General features: G+C 33.9%; 1 protein-coding gene across 22 annotated transcripts in view; it reads left to right on the forward strand.

The window, feature by feature from the left end:
- The window catches only part of LOC144958949 (uncharacterized), a 73,265-nt gene that overhangs the window by 6,577 nt on the left and 45,832 nt on the right, over positions 1 to 20,856 (forward strand). For all 22 annotated transcript variants that reach the window (XM_078891393.1, XM_078891403.1, XM_078891309.1 and 19 more), the window contains exons 2-10: positions 3,303 to 3,391; positions 12,935 to 13,119; positions 14,527 to 14,667; positions 15,443 to 15,576; positions 16,203 to 16,437; positions 16,866 to 16,906; positions 17,253 to 17,355; positions 19,248 to 19,476; positions 20,105 to 20,253. In XM_078891393.1, coding sequence (XP_078747519.1) covers positions 3,303 to 3,391; positions 12,935 to 13,119; positions 14,527 to 14,667; positions 15,443 to 15,576; positions 16,203 to 16,437; positions 16,866 to 16,906; positions 17,253 to 17,355; positions 19,248 to 19,476; positions 20,105 to 20,253 — 1,306 coding nt within the window. The remainder of the gene's footprint in view (positions 1 to 3,302; positions 3,392 to 12,934; positions 13,120 to 14,526; positions 14,668 to 15,442; positions 15,577 to 16,202; positions 16,438 to 16,865; positions 16,907 to 17,252; positions 17,356 to 19,247; positions 19,477 to 20,104; positions 20,254 to 20,856) is intronic.

Below are 20,856 nucleotides of genomic sequence, written 5' to 3' on the forward strand. Positions count from 1 at the left end.
ATCAAGCAACAAAGCGGGGGCCATGTTACCCCGGTTATCATTGTAACGACCACATGCCGTGATATATATATATATATATATATATATATATATATATATATATATATATATATATATATATATATATATATATATTTCTTCGACCAAACTGCCTTTTCGTGGCCTAAGTGATATCAATAAATAGAAAGTAATCCTTCGGAACCAGGAGGCTCTGGAGTTCAAACCGATTTCTGTAGCCTTAAATGGAAAGTTAACAATCACTTTCCATCTTTCAGATATTGCGTTAACATATTTCAAAGTGCTTTCCGCCATACCCTAAGAGACTCAGCGCGTCAAGCATTGCTGGTTGGACAAAGGGGTTAGAAGTTATCTTGACTGAGCTCATTCCTTTGCATGCTTCCTCTAACTTTAGCTAACTTCAACCCATTCCATATAAATAAAGGCTTTCAAAATGGTCTAAATGCACCCTCACATGCGTTCACGCAATTATAGATACCCTCTCCCTCTCTATCTTTTACACATATCAAACTCTTTGCCACTACCCTCCTTCTTCCCAGTCAATCTTATATATATATATATATATATATATATATATATATATATATATATATATATATATATATATATATAAATATAAACTGTACCAACCAGACTATAAACGTTCAAGGTTACACATAGTTTTGTGTGTTGGTCCGTTATACTTTCGGATGGCAAATTTGTTAGCTTCTTAGCCAAGCGCATACTATCTATATCAATTTTTTTCAATTAACTTTTGTATATGTTTGTGTTAGTGTATATGTGTTTCTGCTGGATGGATGGATAGAGGTAGATTGATATACAAATAGATCGGTATACACAGAATGAAATGTATGTAGAAAGATAGACAATTAAATAAATAGGTAAACTGGTCGTCGATAAAGATACAGATGAATAAACATAATATACAGCATAGACCAAAATGAAGAGACTGAAATCATAAAGCAAATATTAATGTTGATAGATAGATGAATGAATGCATTATTTATTGTCGGCAAAAATAAATATTATGCGTACATATTTTATACAATACAACAATTAGTTACAATGACAACAAAATCAAAAAATTAAAAATTTGAAAAAATAATGATGTATAATGATTGTCTTAATAAAATCTGATTTAAAATCAGTAAGCCCTTTAAAGCTTTTCACTGACATACGAATTTTGAAAAAACAAAACAACTTTAATCGATAGATAGATAGATAAAAAGATAGAAAGATAGATAGATATATAAATATACAGATGGACAGATGGAGAGTGTGTGTATGTGTGTGTGTGTATGTGTGTGTATGTGTGTGTGTGTGAGAGAGAGAAAGAGAGAGAGAGAGAGAGAGAGAGAGAGAGAGAGAGAGAGAGAGAGAGAGAGAGAGAGAGAGAGAGAGATATTCAATAAAATCGATATTGCTTCCCACCCACCACCGACCCCACCTTTTCTTCATTTCATCAAATGGATGAGGGCCCTAACAACAACAATAATAACAACAACAAAGAAGGCCATGCTGATGAATTAAACATCGCTGAGACGGACGGCTGAATTTTAGCGAACAATCTCACCCCTCGCTTTTTTTGTTGTTTCAAAACCGAAACTTTGCATTTAGTGCCGAAATATTTAGATGGTTGGAACACTAAAAGTTTTTCGGACCTATTCCCAATGTTGTTTTAACTGTGTGATTATAAATGCAAGACACTTTTTTAAAAATTATCGCTGCTTGTGTATATATAATAAGAGTAGATGATCAATTTTAATCTGACGATAGTTCTTTTTCACTTACTGCTCGCGTATTTTTCTCGGTTCATTATTTAAAAAAATATATTTATTGTGAAAAAGTGGATTTATTAACTAGATGACTGTCATTTGTACTTAGTGGATCAATAATATCAATCATCATCATCATCATCATCATCATCATCATCATCATCATCATCATCATCATCATCGTCGTCGTCGTCGTCGTCATCATCATCATCACCATCATCATCACCATCATCATTACCACAATACCAATACTACCACCGCCGTCATCACCACCACAACCATCATCATCATCATCATCATCATCATCATCATCATCATCATCATCATCATCATCATCATCATCATCATCATCATTACCACAGTACCAATACTACCACCGCCGTCATCACCACCACAACCATCATCATCATCATCATCATCATCGTCATCGTCGTCGTTTTATCATCGTCAATCAATGATCATCATAAACTAGACAATGAGTGTCACAATGCACACAATGAACATAAAACCATGCAGTGGATTATTTGAATCGGGAATACAACCTGGATGAACCCCTGCACAATGTCTTCATGCCCCGCCTCGCGTGCTTCAAGTAAGATTTCAACCGAGATGGCAATTGATGCTCCTTTGATTTTATCCATCAATACAAACACGCAAATGAAGTTGTGTTTGAAAATTGCACATAAGTAAAATGAAATAAAATAAATAAATAAAATTCCCTTTATTTATCCCATGGAGTAAATTTTGTCTGGAATAACCCCGGCGTCAGCCGCAGTGCAGCGCCGCAAACCGAGCTAGGGCGAGATGACTTGCTCAAGGCCACACAGCACAGCGGGTATTCGAATTCCATACCTTTATGTACGAATTAAAGACCCTACCACCGAGCCACGCTGTCCTTACTAAAATAGAAATGCACTATCACCGAAAAAAAAGTAACCGCTGAATATGTTTGAACATCTTTTAAACAAAAATAAACTTACTAACCTAAAAAACTAATTAAATGTTCAATAAAAACAGTCAATATTTTTCGTTTTAACTTTTAAAAATTCCAATCTGATCAAAGGAGTAAAAATTAAAACGATTCATGTCATCCCTATTCAGCCGACTCCTAATATTTAGACAATTTCTCGTAAAAGAAAAGGCTCCTAGTTTCCCAGTTCTCTAACCATAAATCAAATGTGTTTTAAAAAAGCGCACACTTAGTTCAATAATATGTTCATGTTCTAAAGTTTATTTTAGTCACCTGGAGTCAAAATTAAATAATGTATTGGGGAAACAATCCTGTCAGACATATATATATATATATATATATATTATATATATATATATATATATATATATAGAGAGAGAGAGAGAGAGAGAGAGAGAGAGAGAGAGAGAGAGAGAAGAGGAGAGAGAGAGAGGGGAGAGAGAGAGAGAGAGAGAGAGAGAGAGAGAGAGAGAGAGAGAGAGAGAGAGAGAGAGAGAGAGAGAGATTCAAATTAAATTTGTGGTTTTTCCTTGTTTCAGCTCTAGAAATCACGGGTGAAAACCTAGAGGATCTCCTGGCCTACGATGACCTCTTTTTGGATTACTTCAACTGCTTTCTGGCCCTGCCGGTAAGTGTTGCTTCATACTACAGCTATAACAACAACAACAACAACAAAAACAACAACTACTACTACTACTACTACTACTACTACTACTACTACTACTACTACTACTACTACTGCTACTACTACTACTACTACTACTACTACTACTACTACTACTACTACTACTACTACTACTACTACTACTACTACTACTACTACTACTATACTACTACTACTACTACAATTACTACTACTACTACTACTACTACTACTACTACTACTACTACTACTACTACTACTACTACTACTACTACTACGACGACGACGACGACGACGACGGAGGTTAATATTACAATTACTACTGTATCCTTCCACTCGTCATCTTGATACTAAATTCTATAGGATTGTAATTATGAATGATGACTATCTCCCCTGCTATCTGTAGTTATCGATTTTATTCTTTTTCATTTCAAGAGCACGCGTCGATATCGCTGAGTGTCCATAGTACTGACGTGCTGCAAAAAAATTGATCAGTTAACTTTCCAAATTACTATTGATTCGAGAAACAAATACAAGGATATTGACTCTTTTGACAAAACATCGATTTGTCTTGGTTGAAATAATCGAGATAACAACCGACGTTTCGGGCTTTTTTCTTTGCCAGCTATAAATAGGGCAAAAGAGTGATTTACACGGAAACATCTTAGTCTGGAGGTGGGTTGTGGCCCATTACATTTTGGGATAGATGAAACGCATTTCAAAGCGATGCCTATTCATTTTCATCTTTTCGTTCGTATTTTTACTATCCCAAGCTTAAGGCAGTCCCCGCCGCTTTTTACTTTAAAAGCAACCCAATGGTCATCCTTCTTTTATTTCGATAAACATGTGACCCATCGCATCAATTCGGTATTACTTTGGTGATGTGAACCCTGAAGTAATGAAGCAATTCAAGGTGTCAACCAGATGCTGAAAAGAGAATATAAAGATAAAATCATCAGGAATATAACATTTTGGATTTATAATGCAGTGCAATATAGAGCCAATTGTATTATATGGATTTGAGACATGGACCATCAACACAGCACAGGAAAATAGAAGCGGTGGAGGTGAAGTTCCTGAGACCTTTAATGAGAATATCCAGGTCACGAAACAAATCAAACAAAAAGGTACTAGATGAGGCAGTAAACAAAAAACAAAACAAAAAAAAAAAAAAAACAAAACAAAAAAAAAACAAAAAAAAAACAACAAAAAAACTCTTTATGCCAGAATAAGAAGAAGACTAGCAAGGTTTTTTGGACATGTAATGAGGAGAGACGAGATTGAGAAGCTGGTGACGACAGACTGACAGATGGAAAGGGAGCAATAGGAAGACAGAGGATGAAATTGGTGGACGCCATTAGGATCTGAACTCAAGGAAGACGCAATGTGGAGACCATCAGGGTAACGAACGATGGAGAGGGTTGGAAAGACATGATAACCCACGCCCAGAAGCAAGGCACCTGATGAAGGTGATGCATCTGTATCAATCCGATATGCCGTTTTGAGATGACGTTTTACATGTTTAATTTCTCTCTTTCTCTACACTCTCTAGAGATCCCACTTTTCTTCCCGTTCTTATATCTTCTGCAGAATCACCAACTCGTCATAACTTTTACCTTTACCTTTACCGATGTTCCATGTCGGACACGACGTTGGAGATCATGGTTCGCCAGCTCTCTCTCTCATCTGCGAGTTTCGCACATTGATTTATGGGGCTTCCTACGTACGCTGCGACATTTCCAAGCCAGCTTGTCCTTCTTCGTCCTCGACCACGCTTGCCTTCTATCTTTCCCTCTGCAATGGTCTTCTGTAGTGAGTCGTGCCTTCTGATGTGGCCGAAATATCGGGTTATCCTCTTTCTAATAGTTGAAATGATCGTTGTTGATGTTATTCCTAAAGTTTGGAGTACTTGATTATTTGTTTTCTTTTCCTTCCAGGATACTCTTGCAATTCGTCTATAGGTCCACATCTCAAATGCTCTGAGTTTCTTTTCTAGTGTCTTTGTCAGAGACCATGTTTCACATCCATAAAGTAGTGTTGACCAAATGTAGCATTTTGCCAGACGTGTTTTTGTGGTAAGTGATAGGTCGTGGGGTGTGATTAGGGAATGCATTTTTGAAAATTTACTCTTGGCCAATGCAATTCGTCTGATGATTTCTGCATCGCATTTTCCATCTCCTGTCAATAATGCTCCTAGATATTGGAATGACTTTACTTGCTCTATGATCTTTCCATCTATTTCAATTGATATTTTCCCATTGTTTTTTTCTCTTGGTAAATAGCATTGTCTTTGTTTTTTTTTCACATTCATGAGCAGGCCAAACTTTTCACTTTCAGTTTTTACTATATCTACAATGGCTTGTAGATCTTGTTCAGTTTCTGCTATAAGCACTGTATCATCAGCATAGCGGAGATGATTAATATTCACTCCCCCGACATTAAGACCAGGCAGGTGTTCCACGTTCCTGAATATTATGTCTGTGTATAGGTTGAATAATGCTGGGGATAATACACATCCTTGACGTACTCCTCTTTGAATGGTTAGGGGCTCAGAAATATCCTTGTTGATTCTGATTTTTGTTACCTGTTGCCAGTATAGGTTTGATATTACAACATTGTCGTTATCATCTATGTCAGTGGTTCTGAGACTTTCTATCAACTCCTTGTGTTTAACTGTGTCAAAGGCTTTTGAATATTCAATGAAGCAGGCATATATATATTTTTGAGTATCTATATACTTTTCTATGAGCATTCGAAGATTGAAAATGCCCTCTCGAGTACCACTGTTTTTCCTAAATCCTGCCTGTTCTGGGCCGACATTTCTGTTGATCTTGTCAGATATTCTTCTGAGAATAATGATTAGAAGGAGCTTTAGGATATGGCACATAATACTAATGGTTCGGTGATCTGAACACTCTGTGGCTTTTGATTTCTTCGGTAGTACTATAAAGACAGATGTTTTCAAGTCTTCTGGGATGTACGCTGAGCTGTACATATCATTGCACAGGTCTGTGAGTTGTTCTTCACCAAAGTTTCCCAGTGCTTGTAGGGCTTCTGTTGAGATGTTGTCCACACCAATGGCTTCTCCTTTGCTCATTTGCTTCAAGGCCTCTTTAACTTCAGATTTGATGATTGCTGGCCCTTGAAAGAAGTCTGTGATTGGGTTGTCTCGTCTACTGTCTTTAAAAAGGTCTTCCACATATTCTTTCCATCTTTCTATGCTTTTTTTCAATTTCAAACATAATATCTCCGTCTTTGCTTTTGATGCATCCGCTAATTGCTGTTGGTTTGGACGTCATTTGTTTGATCTCTTTGAACATGGCTTTGGTTTTTTATGTTTTTCAGTTAGGTCTTCTATTCTTTTACACTTTTCGTTTGCCCATTCCTCTTTTGCTATTCGACATTTCTTTCTTAATTTCTTTATCAAGCTTTTCATAATCATCGGTACCTTTCTTCCGTTTTCTTTTTCTCATGAGTTCGAGAATCTCTTTTGACATCCAAGTTTGTTTTGCTTCCTTTTTACATTTTGGTAGTATTTTTTCCTGCGTGTCAGTAACTGCTGTTTTCAGGCATTCCCATTCCTATTTCTTCTTCTTTATGTCTAGGGACTTGCTCGTCTGTTTCTTCCATCAATCTCTCAAATCTGTTTTTTACAGTAACTGCAAAATTTTCTCTATCATCGGGGAGCTGGAGAGCTGTCAGGTCAAGTTTGGGTGTAAGTTTTGTCCTTTTTGGAATTTTCAGTTTACAGAAGAAATTTGCTAGGACTGGGTTATGGTCTGAACCTATATCCGCCCCTGGATAAGTTCTACATCTCTTTACACTGTTTTTGAAGCGTTTCTTTACCAGGATGTAGTCAATTTGGTTTCTTTTCACATCACCCGGGCTTTTCCATGTGTACAAGTGTCTTTTGGGGTTTTTGAAGAAGGTGTTCATAATACTGTATTGTCTCTGTTCACAGAAATTAATTAGCATTTCACCTCTCTCATTTGTTTTTCCAAGGCCAAATTTCCCGACACTAGATGTTGATTCTGGGCTTCCAACTTTTGCGTTGAAGTCTCCAATTTTGAAAACAATCTCATCTGATTTTGTTTGTTTTAAAGCTTGTTCAATATCAGCATAAAATGTTTCAGCATCTTCGTCTGGTTGGTCCACGGTAGGAGCATAGCATTGAATTATTATGATATTGAAGGGTTTAGCTTGAATCTTGCACATGATAACTCGTTCATTCACCGGCCAGTATCCAAGCAAGCATTTAGATCGAGTAATGAAAACTAAACGCTCGTTATGATATGACATATCCTTGAGTTCGAGAAACATTACTGTCGCTCGTCTTTGATACTGGACTTCAGACACTGCTCCCGAACACAGGAATATGTCTTATGATACTTTTAAAGAAACAATAGAGACATGTTTTTGGCCAAATAAATAAAAGAAGTGTAAATGAGTCCCAACGTGCGAGCGCCTTTAGTCCTAAAATATAGAAGTGCACATTGATATCCAAACAAGACTTTCAATTGTGAGAAGCCTCTCATTATGTGATTCAAAATAAAATATCAATACATTGGCCGTCACCAATCAGATTATAAGAATAATGGACAGCATATCACTTGCTGTGACCTGTTATCCCTGTCTCGGAATTAGATTAATTGATTTGTCCTGACACTGGTCGGAGTCATTGGCTACGGGGAAACAGTCAGGTGTATAGTATTAGTTTTAGCAGTATATGTTTATTATTAAGTTTTATGTCTTCCATTGTAAAATAATCTCTCAATAATGAATTGTAATACTTTTTTAATATTTTTTTCTTGGTCTTCTAGTTGATATGATTTGTAAAAGAAGTGTTGTATTTCTCTTGTTAGGACCCTTTGCTTGTGTCTTTGACTTCTAAGCGATTTCAATCTAAGTACACCGAGGGGTACTCTTGGTGTCCTATCCGCACCATTTACCTTTGCCTTATTTATCCACAGGTGCCTTTGAGAAAAGTATACTTTTAGACTACCATATACATTTTCTGTTCTTTCATTGCGTCACAAACGCCGTAAAATTCTTAAAAACAAAGAAGCCAACCCTTGACATGGAATAATTGAAGTACGCAAGCTTGTTTCCTTCTAGACTATATCAATACGGAAAATTACTTAAATGTTTGTGATATTCTAAAAAGATTCAATTATTTGTCTTTGGGAATTAATTCTGGAATTCTACCAAACAATACGTTAAACTAATATGTCTGTAACTTCTAGGCAATGTTCGCAAAATCCCATTCTTCTAGAACTTTAATCATCAATAGAAATATGTTAAATAAGTGGTGGGCTATTTATTATGTTGGAATTTCCCCGAAGATAAAGATCACCCAGACCAAAGCATTTTGGAGCACCTATTATAACTAAAAGTCAATAACTTTATTATCCAAAACAGAATCACCATGATATAATCCCTATCTTCTTAATTGTCAACGAATGGGATATAAGCGTGGTCCTCATTTACAAATACAATACTAGATATTATTGCTGTGGCGCTTCTGTTATTTTTACAATAATAAATAATAATAATAATAATAATAAATTAATAATAATAATAATAATAATAATAATAATAATAATAATAATAATATAATATAATAATAATAATAATAATAATAATAATAATAATAATTATATTATTATTAATTATTATTATTATTATTATTATTAATTATTATTATTATTATTATTATTATTATTATATTATTTATTATTATTATTATTATTATTATTACTATTATTGTAAGTATGGGTGGTATTACAATGTTGTATTTTTATGATTATTTATGGTATCATTTTATGCTTTGGTTTCATTTACCTTTTTTTCTCACTTTCATGTCTGTTGTCATCAAATTGTATGGATTATTGATTAAAATCAAAGTTATTTTTGTTTGTCTTATTTTGACTATGGAACTGATACTTATCATAGCAGACCTGCCTACTTGAAATAGGAAAATGTAATAAGTAGTTTTTTGGTAAATAACATCGTAGACATTTTAACTACCCTTAAAAATCACCAGTTTGTCCTTATAATGCGTGTGGATTAATATATATAACTCTATGTGATAGCTCTGGCACCAGAACTTCGTTTTAAAGAAATGGTATTTAATTAAAAACCTTTATTATATCCAGCTCGTGATTTAGCCGTAGTACTACGGGAATTTCGTGGTAGTGAGGAGGCCTGTTGTGTTGGGTATCAATATTTTATTTTTATTTTTTATTTATTCATTTTTTTAATGAGAAAAACTTATTGGAAATGTAAAAGTGATGGTGATAGTGGTAGTGATAATCGTAATGTGGTGGTGGTAACAGTGATGATTAGGGTGTAGTGATGATGGTAATATTATTATTGTTATTATTATTGATATTCTTCTTCTTCTTGTTCTTCTTGTTCTTCTTGTTCTTCTTCTTCTTCTTGTTCTTGTTCTTCTTCTTCTTCTTCTCTTCTTCTTCTTCTTCTTCTTCTTCTTCTTCTTCTTCTTCTTCTTCTTCTTATTATTATTATTATTATTATTATTATTATTATTATTGTACGCATTGATGGTATTACGACTGTTGTACTTTTGTGTGGTGTATCAGTTTATTTTTTGGTTCCATTTACCTTTTTTTTTTCTTTTTGTTTTTTTTTTTCCACTTTCATGTATGTTGGCATCAAATTGTTGATTTATTGGCGAAAGCCTAAGATTGAATAAACTTTGAAACTTTGAAACCTTTCACCAAGAACTATCCTTACACCTTTTCTATGTTCTTCACCGCCAGAGTATATCATTACATGGTGGTCCCTACGAATTATTCCACTACCAGTCCAATGCGTCTCAGAAACGCCAAGTATGTCCATTTTCAGGTTGTCAAATTCCAAAAGTCATAACTACATTTACAATAAATTCAACTTTCAACTGCTCCCGAACACAGGAATATGTCTTATGATACTTTTAAAGAAACAATAGAGACATGTTTTTGGCCAAATAAATAAAAGAAGTGTAAATGAGTCCCAACGTGCGAGCGCCTTTAGTCCTAAAATATAGAAGTGCACATTGATATCCAAACAAGACTTTCAATTGTGAGAAGCCTCTCATTATGTGATTCAAAATAAAATATCAATACATTGGCCGTCACCAATCAGATTATAAGAATAATGGACAGCATATCACTTGCTGTGACCTGTTATCCCTGTCTCGGAATTAGATTAATTGATTTGTCCTGACACTGGTCGGAGTCATTGGCTACGGGGAAACAGTCAGGTGTATAGTATTAGTTTTAGCAGTATATGTTTATTATTAAGTTTTATGTCTTCCATTGTAAAATAATCTCTCAATAATGAATTGTAATACTTTTTTATATTTTTTTTCTTGGTCTTCTAGTTGATATGATTTGTAAAAGAAGTGTTGTATTTCTCTTGTTAGGACCCTTTGCTTGTGTCTTTGACTTCTAAGCGATTTCAATCTAAGTACACCGAGGGTACTCTTGGTGTCCTATCCGCACCATTTACCTTTGCCTTATTTATCCACAGGTGCCTTTGAGAAAAGTATACTTTTAGACTACCATATACATTTTCTGTTCTTTCATTGCGTCACAAACGCCGTAAAATTCTTAAAAACAAAGAAGCCAACCCTTGACATGGAATAATTGAAGTACGCAAGCTTGTTTCCTTCTAGACTATATCAATACGGAAAATTACTTAAATGTTTGTGATATTCTAAAAAGATTCAATTATTTGTCTTTGGGAATTAATTCTGGAATTCTACCAAACAATACGTTAAACTAATATGTCTGTAACTTCTAGGCAATGTTCGCAAAATCCCATTCTTCTAGAACTTTAATCATCAATAGAAATATGTTAAATAAGTGGTGGGCTATTTATTATGTTGGAATTTTCCCGAAGATAAAGATCACCCAGACCAAAGCATTTTGGAGCACCTATTATAACTAAAAGTCAATAACTTTATTATCCAAAACAGAATCACCATGGTATAATCCCTATCTTCTTAATTGTCAACGAATGGGATATAAGCGTGGTCCTCATTTACAAATACAATACTAGATATTATTGCTGTGGCGCTTCTGTTATTTTTACAATAATAATAATAATAATAATAATAATAATAATATAATAATAATAATAATAATAATAATAATAATAATAATAATAATAATAATAATAATAATAATAATAATAATAATAATAATAATAATAATAATAATAATTATTATATATTATTATTATTATTATTATTATTATTATTATTATTATTATTATTATTACTATTATTGTAAGTATGGGTGGTATTACAATGTTGTATTTTTATGATTATTTATGGTATCATTTTATGCTTTGGTTTCATTTACCTTTTTTTCTCACTTTCATGTCTGTTGTCATCAAATTGTATGGATTATTGATTAAAATCAAAGTTATTTTTGTTTGTCTTATTTTGACTATGGAACTGATACTTATCATAGCAGACCTGCCTACTTGAAATAGGAAAATGTAATAAGTAGTTTTTTGGTAAATAACATCGTAGACATTTTAACTACCCTTAAAAATCACCAGTTTGTCCTTATAATGCGTGTGGATTAATATATATAACTCTATGTGATAGCTCTGGCACCAGAACTTCGTTTTAAAGAAATGGTATTTAATTAAAAACCTTTATTATATCCAGCTCGTGATTTAGCCGTAGTACTACGGGAATTTTCGTGGTAGTGAGGAGGCCTGTTGTGTTGGGTATCAATATTTTATTTTTATTTTTTATTTATTCATTTTTTTTAATGAGAAAAACTTATTGGAAATGTAAAAGTGATGGTGATAGTGGTAGTGATAATCGTAATGGTGGTGGTGGTAACAGTGATGATTAGGGTGTAGTGATGATGGTAATATTATTATTGTTATTATTATTGATATTCTTCTTCTTCTTGTTCTTCTTGTTCTTCTTGTTCTTCTTCTTCTTCTTCTTCTTGTTCTTCTTCTTCTTCTTCTTCTTCTTCTTCTTCTTCTTCTTCTTCTTCTTCTTCTTCTTCTTCTTCTTCTTCTCTTCTTCTTCTTCTTCTTCTTATTATTATTATTATTATTATTATTATTATTATTGTACGCATTGATGGTATTACGATTGTTGTACTTTTGTGTGGTGTATCAGTTTATTTTTTGGTTCCATTTACCTTTTTTTTTTCTTTTGTTTTTTTTTTCCACTTTCATGTATGTTGGCATCAAATTGTTGATTTATTGGCGAAAGCCTAAGATTGAATAAACTTTGAAACTTTGAAACCTTTCACCAAGAACTATCCTTACACCTTTTCTATGTTCTTCACCGCCAGAGTATATCATTACATGGTGGTCCCTACGAATTATTCCACTACCATTCCAATGCGTCTCAGAAACGCCAAGTATGTCCATTTTCAGGTTGTCAAATTCCAAAAGTCATAACTACATTTACAATAAATTCAACTTTCAGCATCCAAATCACCCAACGTGATACCGTTTGATTCGTTGATCACATGTTATGTCTCACAGGTGTTTCCTCAAGCTTTGGTTTACAATCGGCTTACAGGCGCCTTCGATGAGGTAGAGGGGCTGCGCCCAGAATTGATGACCTCACTTCCTGTGATTAGTCCATCCCTCCAGTATGGTCCCACAGACGCTGAGAGAGAAAAGATGCTGGAATGGGCGAGGGAAGAGAGACTGCCCCTTTTTCTGAGGTGGGCATTATGTAATTGTACTAGGAGTAACAGTAGTAGTGATGCTGGTGGTGCTGATGGCAGTAGTAAAATTATATCACCACAGAAGCAGCAAACCAACAGTAGTAGTAGTGGTGCTGGTGGTGCTGATGGCAGTAGTAAAATTATATCACCACAGAAACAGCAAACCAACAGTAGTAGTAGTGGTGCTGGTGGTAGTAGTAGTAGTGGTGGTGGTGGTAGTAGTAGTAGTAGTAGTAGTAGTAGTAGTAGTAGTAGTAGTAGTAGTAGTAGTAGTAGTAGAAGTAGAAGTAGTAGTAGTCGTCGTATTAGTAGTAGTAGTAGTAGTAGTAGTAGTAGTAGTAGTAGTAGTAGTAGTAGTAGAAGTAAGTAGTAGTCGTCGTATTAGTAGAGTAGTAGTAGTAGTAGTAGTAGTAGTAGTAGTAGTAGTAGTAGTAGTAGTAGTAGTAGTAGTAGTAGTAGTAGTAGTAGTTGTTGTTGTTGTTGTTGTAGTAGTGGTGGTGGTAGTAGTAGTAGTAGTAGTAGCAGTAGTAGTAGTAGTAGTAGTAGTAGTAGTAGTAGTAGTAGTAGTAGTAGTAGTAGTAGTAGTAGTAATAGAAGTAAGTAGAAGTAGTAGTTGTCGTAGTAGTAGTAGTAGTAGTAGTAGTAGTAGTAGTAGTAGGAGTAGTAGTATTAGTAGTAGTAGTAGTAGTAGTAGTAGTAGTAGTAGTAGTAGTAGTAGTAGTAGTAGTAGTAGTAGTAGTAGTAGTAGTAGTAGTTATTGTTGTTGTAGTAAATACATAATTTTGTAAATAAATAAATAAGTAAAAAATCAAATGAGTAAAAATGAGCCATGCTAAATTTTAAACGATACATTTTACTTTATCGGCAAAAATATATAATCGTTGAATGTAATCAAAGCTTTTAACATGAAAAGTGTCTGTCATTGATTTCACTTCATTTATTTCCCCTTGAATGAATTATGCCACTGTTGAAAGAAGACTGCATGAAATGAGCATTTGGAAAAGTCAAACCACCGGGAAAAAATCGATTGTCAAAACCATTCCTTGTATAATCACGCTGCCGCACTCCAACACACTCTCATTGTGGGCTGAAAAAATATCGATAGTTTAAAAGGACCCTTAACTTGTACAAAAGTCTTAAATCTAAGACTTGTTACTAAAAAACTGGAGCTTTTATATAGAGTAATATCCAATAAACGTGATTAACGCGCTTTACAAGGGATCCCTAGCCAACATCAACATTTAACATAATATAGGACAAGATATAGATATAACGCCTGTTAGGCAATATTTTTTCCCACATGTTAGGGTAATGATAATGTGATTTTGAAAGATTGTGCTTCAGTTGAAAAAAAAATGAAACTGTATGTTATTTTCCATGTCACTTTTTCATACTGATATTCAGGACTCAGTTGTTTCGTGAGCTCAAGCTGGTGAAGCTCCTACTACGCCCTCTGGAATTAGAGCGACAGTCGGCAAGTCGAGGAAGCAGTCGTAATATACGAGGATACAGCAGGGCCACAGAAAGTTATATATCTAGTCTGAGGTAGGTCGTCATTATTGGGGAATATCGTTATAGGGGAATATATTATGAATGTTTCGTCATCCTTGCACTTTGATGGAAGCTTTCATGTTGGTGGAGTATTGACGTGTATTAAAAATGTTTTTACATTGTTGATGATTAGTGTTATTCATTAAACTATTAAATATTTTCGGAATTGTTTGTTGTTCTGATGAAGATCAAGGGTCGAGATGTTGTTTATTTAATTTTTTTATTCATTCCTTTTTTACTTAGCTTTACATTGCAATTATTTTTTTTTGCAGACTTAATGAAACTAAAGTTGCATCGTAGGCATGCTTATTGTATCAGCAGCCCACGAAACCTAACAATGCCACTATGTTATACACATTCACATCTAAATTGAGTTTATTTCTAAGTACAACAAATAACACAACACTTTGGGCTGAAAACAAAGGCTGGCACTCATTCTTACCACTTAGACTACTTACCACGTTTATTTTGCTAAAGTTTGACCAAAAAATAAAGAAAGAAAATTAAATATTTTAGAAAGCAATTTTAAAAAATCAAATTAAAAAAAAAAACAACTAATGAAAATGAAATAAAAACTCATAGAAAAAAAAACAACTTAAAACGCACAATAGAAAAAGAAACAATAAAAAAACAAGCAAAACCCAAACGAACAACAACAAAAAAAAAAAAAAAACACCAACAAAACGATATACACTGACTGATTCGACGAACAATATCATAATCAATTAGCTTGTCTCAAATTCTCTCAAATTTCTTTAAAAAAATTTAGTGTCGGAGGAGACCAGAGTGGCCATGACATGTATGACTATGACGACATCTGGGGAGAGCTCAACTATAGTGCCTTGTACAAGTATCAGAGACCGGGAAGCAGAGCCCTCTCTTTGCCAGCACAAATAATATTTGGTTTGTTCTATCCTTTGTTTTCTCCTATCTCACTATCTCATTGCACTGCATTTTATGTCAGCACTTAGGCATTTATTGGTATTTGGGTTCGTTGGACAATGTGATTGCAGAATTAGAAGATAATTAATAGTAAGTAGTATTAATGATAGTAGAAATAATCGTCCACAGCAGTAGTTGTAACAGTAGAAGTAGCAGCAGCAGCAGCAGCAGTAGTAGTAGTAGTAGTAGTAGTAGTAGTAGTAGTAGTAGTAGTAGTAGTAGTAGTAGTAGTAGTAGTAGTAGAATTAATGGTAGTAATGATCATATTCTAAGGATGGTGATAAAATTATAGAACTGATAATGCTAATAATAAACAATGATGATGATGATAATGATGATGATGATGATGATGATGATGATGATGATGATGATGATGATGTTGAGGTAGGTGGTGATAATAATAATAATAATAGTAATAATAATAATAATAATAATGGTAATAATAATAATAATGATAATAATAATAATAATAATAATAATACTAATACTAATAATAATAATAATAATAATAATATTTGTAATAATGATAATAAGTTTAACTAAAGCAATACAATTAAAACGATCTTCACCCTTTTCTTTTACAACAGACAATCATAGCTATGGTCTTCCCTCCTCAATCGACTCTGCCTCGACCCGTACATCAGAAAACTCAACCACTAAAGCTCTCAGTGCTATCACATCAAGACGTTTTGGGGGAGCATCGACTGTTCAATTTGCTGAGTTTCCAGAAAAGCCTGTAGAAAATAAAGAAAATGAAGGCCAAGGCAAGATGGTTCTTCCTTCCAGTGGGAAGACTAATGACACTGCAAGACAAAGGACAAGGTTTGTTTGTTTGTTGTTTTTTCTTCTTCTTTAGATGCAAACATTTAAAGAAATGAATTAAGTACTAAGCTGCCAGCAGGTGTAGAACGTAACATAACGGCCTCAAAAATTAACAAATTAAGTCACAAGGACTGTTTCGGCCCCAGGCCAACCCTCAGAACAGCAGTAGCAGCAACAACAACTAATAAACAAAACAAAAACAAACCAAAATAATACCCCCCAAAAAAACACACCAAAATAAAACAAAAAGAACAAATAATAAAAACCACAATAAAAGACAGAAGTGAAATTTAAAAAATGAACAAAAAAAAAACACAAAAAAAAACAAACAAACAAAACAAAACAAGAGAACAATGTCAATGGTTCACCCACATCAGACAATTTTCAACTGCTAGTCGCGTATTCAATTTTTTATTTATTTCTTGCAGAATCTCAAATAAGGTGGAAGTCATTCCAGATTTAGGAAAAAGTAAGTTCCTTTTTGTTTCAATCTGATGTATATATAATTGTGACAACCTATAATTATTCTATTGACTTTGATGTTGTGAGCGAGATGAATGGACATGGAAGCACGTGAAGGAATTGGTTTATGCGCCATGTTTGGGTGTGGGTAGGACTGGAGAGGAAATGAAAAACATATGTTCGGCATATTGTTTAGATTATGAATCTTTATGTTATAATCACATCAGAAGACATGAAAGAGTCAATATCTAAAATATGCCACACACACGTTGAAAAAACAGTATCTCAATTAACTGCATTGAAAAATTATCAGTTTTTTTTTCAATACTGTCACAAATTATATCTCTCAATAGGTTCAAAAAGTAAATCATCCCTTAAGTCATCCTACTACACATCCAACAGCAAGAGTAAAGCGCCGGCATCATCTACAGAGGAGGCATTTATCAAAGGAGCTAGGTTTGTTTGGATTAGCAATGACTATCCCGCACAAATCTTTGGGCCTCTTTTTCGCTCACGAAGTGCCCAAATTCGCGACAAAATATGGGACGAAGCCGTTTGGTATATGCTATTTAAAAAAATTAATTACGACGCTGTTTATCGATGAATATGACTGAAAGTTGGCACACAGTTAGAAAAAAGGTCATTTTAGATTATGTCAAGCGACAAAACTCGTACAATTACTAGAAGACCGTTAAAAATAGATTTTTACTCTTTGGAGTAAAATATTTCTAAAACTACCGGGCGTGTAGGTTTTGTCGCTGACAAGGTAATACATGAACATTTCTTTTTTTAGGTTGTAAAATTTCATATGAATATGACGAGTACTTTTCCCGTATTTTTCAAAACACTATCCTAATTTGTTCTTCATTTGTAAAAGACAAAGCCATTTTGCCCCCCTACAGCCCGAATCACAAGTTCAAAACGATTTGGCACCAAACAGCGGCTGAGCGAGTCGTGGCAAAGCGCTTTCTGATTTGTTGACCTCGTTTTAAAGTTCATGACTAGTCAAAATGTCTGCGCGGTCTCACTGGCAGAGGGGTGTTTATCGTCTGCCATTGCATTTGGGTTCAATAAACAGCTGATAATTTGACTGTTTAATTTACAAGAATTTAAGAAATTATAATGTTAAAAGTTTTCAATTGCAATATGATCTACAATCTCAGCATGGGTTTAATTATTGTGTTCCAAGTCACGTTCTATCAGTAACCTTTGTCCCCTTGTCCAATTTCTCTTTTCCTTCTATATTTCTTTTGTTTACGTACGCAATCCCCCCCCCCCCTCTCTCTCTCTCTCTCTCTCTCTCTCTCTCTCTCTCTCTGTGTGTGTGTGTGTGTGTGTGTGTGTGTGTTAATATATAAGTTAGAACTCTTCTAATATTTTCATCATATTCTCTATCAAATTTGCCATAAAATTGCCAAATTTCAATCTTTTAATCCAATTATTACGCAAGATACAACCAAAGGTCGAAATAAATGCCGAAAAAGCGTCCCATATTTTCGCGTTTTTTTCCTCTTTGCGGGTCATCCAAATAAATGACACCTTTGAAACTGCATAGCTTGTTTATTTATGAATGGATTTTCAAAATTCAAAAACATTTTTACTCAGTGGAGATAGGGCTTTGATTTCAGACAAAAATTTTCCTCAAAAAGAGAAAAAAACATTTTTCATAGTCTTTGCTAGTTTGGATTTGGTTATCTGTTGTTTATTTTTACTTTGGAAGTTACATTTCGAAAACAGTGATAAACTAAATATTGTAGAGTGTCATCTGTCCATGCATGGTATCTAATTTACCATGTTTTTTTTTTTTACTGTAGTGATTTATCCACCACCAAAATATTGCTTTAATTCATACTTTTTTGTGTGCGGCTATGTGGTCTAGTGGTATGACACTCGTTTTTGGATCGGAAGGGCCTGGGTTCGAGCCTCGCTTGACGCATAGTTGAGTCCTTGGAGAAGGCTCTTTACTCACATTCTCTCACTGTACTCAGGTGTAAAATGAGTATCCGACCGTTAACAGCCTTGTCTCTGTCCGAAAAAAAATGTAATATCGCCTAACAGGCGTCATGTCCCGTCCTAAATGTTAAACATTGCTGTTGGCCAGGGACCCCTTGTAAAGGGCTTTGAGCATGTTTAGTGGATATTGCGCTAAATGAAAGCTCAATTTTTTGTTTCTCTGTCTTGCTGAATGTGTATCTCTACTCATTGATAGACCCCGTATATATAGTCATTAACTTCATTAAAAAAGATTTGGAATTGAAAATACCTATGCATTCCCATAACAACAAATGAATTTGGATTTAAAATGCTATTTTGAACTTTTTTGACATAAAAACTTTCTACACTTTCAGAGTTTTGTCAGCTCCAGTTAGTTACGAGCATTATATCAAAATGCCAGTCTTAGGTATACACGATTTTGAGGCTCTGTTTGGGGAGCCCGAGCCTGATTTAGAGGGAGAGTCTTACGTACAGTTTGAGGAGGAAGGGGTTAGTGATGAACAAACAGAGACTGACATGAGGAATATGGAAGGACGTCTTAAAATGACCGTGACACAGATGAAAGAGAAAATGCTGGGATCGGTGAGATTGTATTTTAGTGAGAGATCCCTTTTCCAATCTTCCTTTTTTTTTCTTTATTTCTTTGAATATGACATATATATTTGCTATATTTTTATCACCGATTGTCATCCTTATGATTTACATTGTATTTATTATTGACCCTTGAAAGTAGATTTGTCGGCTTTTTATTTTATTTTATTTAATCAACAATTATTGGATTAGGTACAGAATTATATATATATATATATATATATATATATATATATATATATATATATATATATATATATATATATATATATATATATATATATATATAAACAATCTTTCACATGACACTGAAATAATATTTTAGTTCCACAATCTGGTTTGGTGAGTCCCTAGTGGTGGTAAATATATATATATATATATATTTACCACCACTAGGGACTCACCAAACCAGATTGTGGAGCTAAAATATTATTTCAGTGTCATGTGAAAGATTGTTTAACTAGTAATAATGAAATTGCAATGTCATCAAATTTTTTGGGGGTTGATTTTCCTGTATAATTCGATCTGCTTTACCAACCAACACTATAATATTTGCCTCTTTTCAGATTGTTATAGAATTATGTTTCCCATTGATAAACTGATATCTTTTCTTTCCCAGCACGGAAGTTTTGAGGACTTCCAGGATTTCTTGTTTGGCACGATGGGAGAGCATCTGCTTGCTTTCTGGCTTGACTGTGAGAACTATAAGGATACAATGGAAGACTTTGATGACATTGAGAATATGGAGATTAGGAATGCACATTTTAGGTAGGTGACATTGGATCACAGAATCGCAATGATTTTTGCAATGCACTATAGATGGAACGATAGTGAAGACACTCAGCTTTTTGTTATTGTTTTTAGACAACCATTTTAATGATCAGTTTCCACTAAATTGTATCAATAAGACTATAAACGTTTAAGATTACAAATAGTTTTCTGTGTTGATACGTTATATCCAGCTGGCTGGATGTGGTTATTTTAACTAAACCCGGTGCATCAATAACAATACCAAATAATTTGTAAAATAATGAGAATACTGTTTTAATCTGTTAAATAGCAAAGTCCAAAATACTGTATGGTGACCTGCCACATCTATCTGGTATTATGTCGGAGTGATCTATGTGAAGAAAATTGAGTTTGAAATAAATTTGATCAGATTTATTTAAGACTTTAAAAGTTGAAAACCTAATAATCCCTCTCATTAATTTTTACCAAATTTTATAAGTTAAAATTCAATTTTGATTGTCAGGTTCACCCCAACATAATACCGTTATGAGCCGATTTGTCGGATTTGAGAATAATTTAATATGATCTTAGAGACATCTGTGTTTTAATAAGTATAGCACATTTGGCTATCAATATAGTTTA

The sequence above is a fragment of the Berghia stephanieae genome, chromosome 1 (assembly GCF_034508935.2).
Source record: "Berghia stephanieae isolate SIO BIC M18660-M18661 chromosome 1, UCSD_Bste_1.3, whole genome shotgun sequence".
NCBI classification, from domain to species: Eukaryota; Metazoa; Mollusca; class Gastropoda; order Nudibranchia; family Aeolidiidae; genus Berghia; species Berghia stephanieae.